Source organism: Sabethes cyaneus, chromosome 1 (genome assembly GCF_943734655.1).
Source record: "Sabethes cyaneus chromosome 1, idSabCyanKW18_F2, whole genome shotgun sequence".
Taxonomy (NCBI): Eukaryota; Metazoa; Arthropoda; class Insecta; order Diptera; family Culicidae; genus Sabethes; species Sabethes cyaneus.
The window spans coordinates 97961581-97964001 of NC_071353.1; the positions used below are offsets into that span (position 1 = coordinate 97961581).

The window sequence follows — 2421 nt, forward strand, 5'->3', positions numbered from 1 at the left end:
AAGGCTTTTAGCCAACGTGGTCCAGTCCATACTCAGGTATGGCGGGCCGGTGTGGTCATCGGCGTTAGGTACCAAAAGCTATCTAGCCAAGCTGGAAAGCACCTATCGTCTCATGTGCTTAAGAGTGGCGAATGCGTACCGCACAGTTTCACATGACGCAATCTGCGTCTTAGCGGGTATGATGCCTATTGGTATCATCATCAGCGAGGACGTAGAGTGCTTCAACCAACGTGGAACTAGAGGCATACGGAGTACCACAAGATCGGCCTCGATGATCACATGGCAGCGGGCATGGTCTGATTCCACAAAAGGCCGGTGGATACATAGACTTATCCCGGAACTATCCGGATGGGTCAACAGGCGTCATGGCAAAGTCAACTTCCACCTGACACAGATTCTGTCAGGGCATGGTTGTTTTAGACAGTACCTGCACAAATTTGGGCATGCGGAGTCCCCCGAGTGTCCTGAATGCGCGGACGTTGAGGAAACTGCAGAACATGCTTTCTTCATATGCCCTCGTTTCGAGGGCGCGAGAAGCAACATGATGGCAGTTAGCGGACAGGACACTACTCCGGATAACTTAGTCCAAAGGATGTGTTCTAGCTCGGACGTCTGGGGTGCGGTCAATGCGGCTGCTACCCAGATCGTACTTGAGCTACAAAATCGTTGGAAAGCCGATCAACGGCGAATAAACAGCCTAACTACCATAGTCCAGTAGTTATCTAAGAGCGTGCGTTAAGCACAATAGCCCCTCCCTGAAGTAATACCGATAAGATGGTTCCAGGGGGGATTGAGGCTGGAGACTCGAGTAGGGTTTTAGTGGGTCTGGATCTCCACGATCTTCACGGGATGCCAAACCCCACTCCCTGAGCTGTCTTTTCAGGTGTCTGATAGCAGATTTCCCTACTCGTTACAAAAAAAAAAAAAAAACACACACACACCCACACACACACACACACACACACACACACACACACACACACACACACACACACACACACACACACACATGATGTGTGTCACATGATGGAGGTGACCCAGATTAATCTCAATCATTGCGACATAGCACAACAACTGTTGTGGCAGTCGACAACGGAGTCGTTGTGCGACGTCGTGATAATTGCAGAGCCGTACCGAATTCCTCCCGGTAACGGTAACTGGGCAGCTGATAAAGCAGCAATGGCTGCAATACACGTAATGGGCAGTATCCCCATTGAGGAGGTGATTTCCAGTTCGTATGAAGGTTTCGTGATTCTCAAAATCCAGGGAATCTACGTATGCAGCTGTTACGCACCCCCAAGATGGACCATGCAGCAGTTCCACCAGATGCTTGACGCGCTGACCGAAAAGCTCATTGGGCGAAGGCCGATCATCGTCGCGGGAGACTTTAACGCTTGGACTGTGGAGTGGGGGAGCAGATGCACCAACGCCAGAGGATACAGTCGGTTAGAAGCCCTGGCTAAGATGGAAATTGCACTGTTCAACGAAGGTACCGTTAGCACCTTCCGTAAAGACGGCCGCGAATCCATCATTGATGTCACTTTTGGCAGTCCATCCCTGATGTCGAACATAAATTGGAGGGTCTACGAAGGATATACCCATAGCGATCACCAGGCGATTAAATTTAGTATCGGCCGACAAAATCCGGCGATAAGACAGAGAGCCAGAACCTACGAGCGGAAGTGGAAGACGACGGCCTTTGCCAGGGATCTTTTCGTCGAGGCGCTCCGGGTGGACAGTGGAAGATCGATCCTGAATGAGAACGAGTTGACAGATATATTGGTCAGGGCATGTGATGCTACCATGCCCAGAAAACAGGAACCGAGAAAAGAGCGGCAACCGGCTTATTGGTGGAATGCAGCAATTAGTAACCATCGTGCTAGTTGTCTCAGAGCCAGAAGACGCGTCCAAAGAGCCAGAACTGAAGCAGATCGGGAAGAACGTAGCGCGGTATTTAGAGTGGCCAGGGCTGCATTGAAACGGGAGATAAAACTAAGTAAACGCAACTGCTTCAAGGAGCTGTGCCGAGATTGCCATTCGTTATGGCAAAAGTAAAAGGTCCTGTGACAATTAGGGAGTTGTGTCCGAATGAGCTGAAGGTTATCGTGGAGGGACTTTTTCCGACGCACGCCCCTACGATGTGGCCAACAATATCGTACGGTCCAGAAGAGAGGGCTAGCGCTGATGGTCTGCAAGTCTCAATCGATGAAATAGTAGCAGTGGCAAGACAGCTAAAAATGAAGAAGGCCCCTGGTCCTGATGGGATTCCTAATGTGGCTCTTAAGGCAGCAATACAAGCGTTCCCGGATTTGTTCAGGACCGTGCTGCAGAAATGCTTAGAAGATGGTAGCTTCCCGGACCGATGGAAGATCCAGAAGCTAGTGCTGTTGCCGAAGCCAGGGAAGCCTGCGGGGGATCCAG

The 2421-nt window shown here is 50.8% G+C and overlaps 1 protein-coding gene across 1 annotated transcript; it reads left to right on the forward strand.

Annotated features, from left to right (window-relative positions):
* The first annotated feature begins 1026 nt into the window (after positions 1 to 1026).
* LOC128745995 (uncharacterized) lies at positions 1027 to 2055 on the forward strand. The gene has a single exon (XM_053843049.1). It carries the CDS (start codon positions 1027 to 1029, stop codon positions 2053 to 2055), a length of 1029 nt encoding a protein of 342 aa, XP_053699024.1.
* The last annotated feature ends 366 nt before the right edge of the window (positions 2056 to 2421 follow it).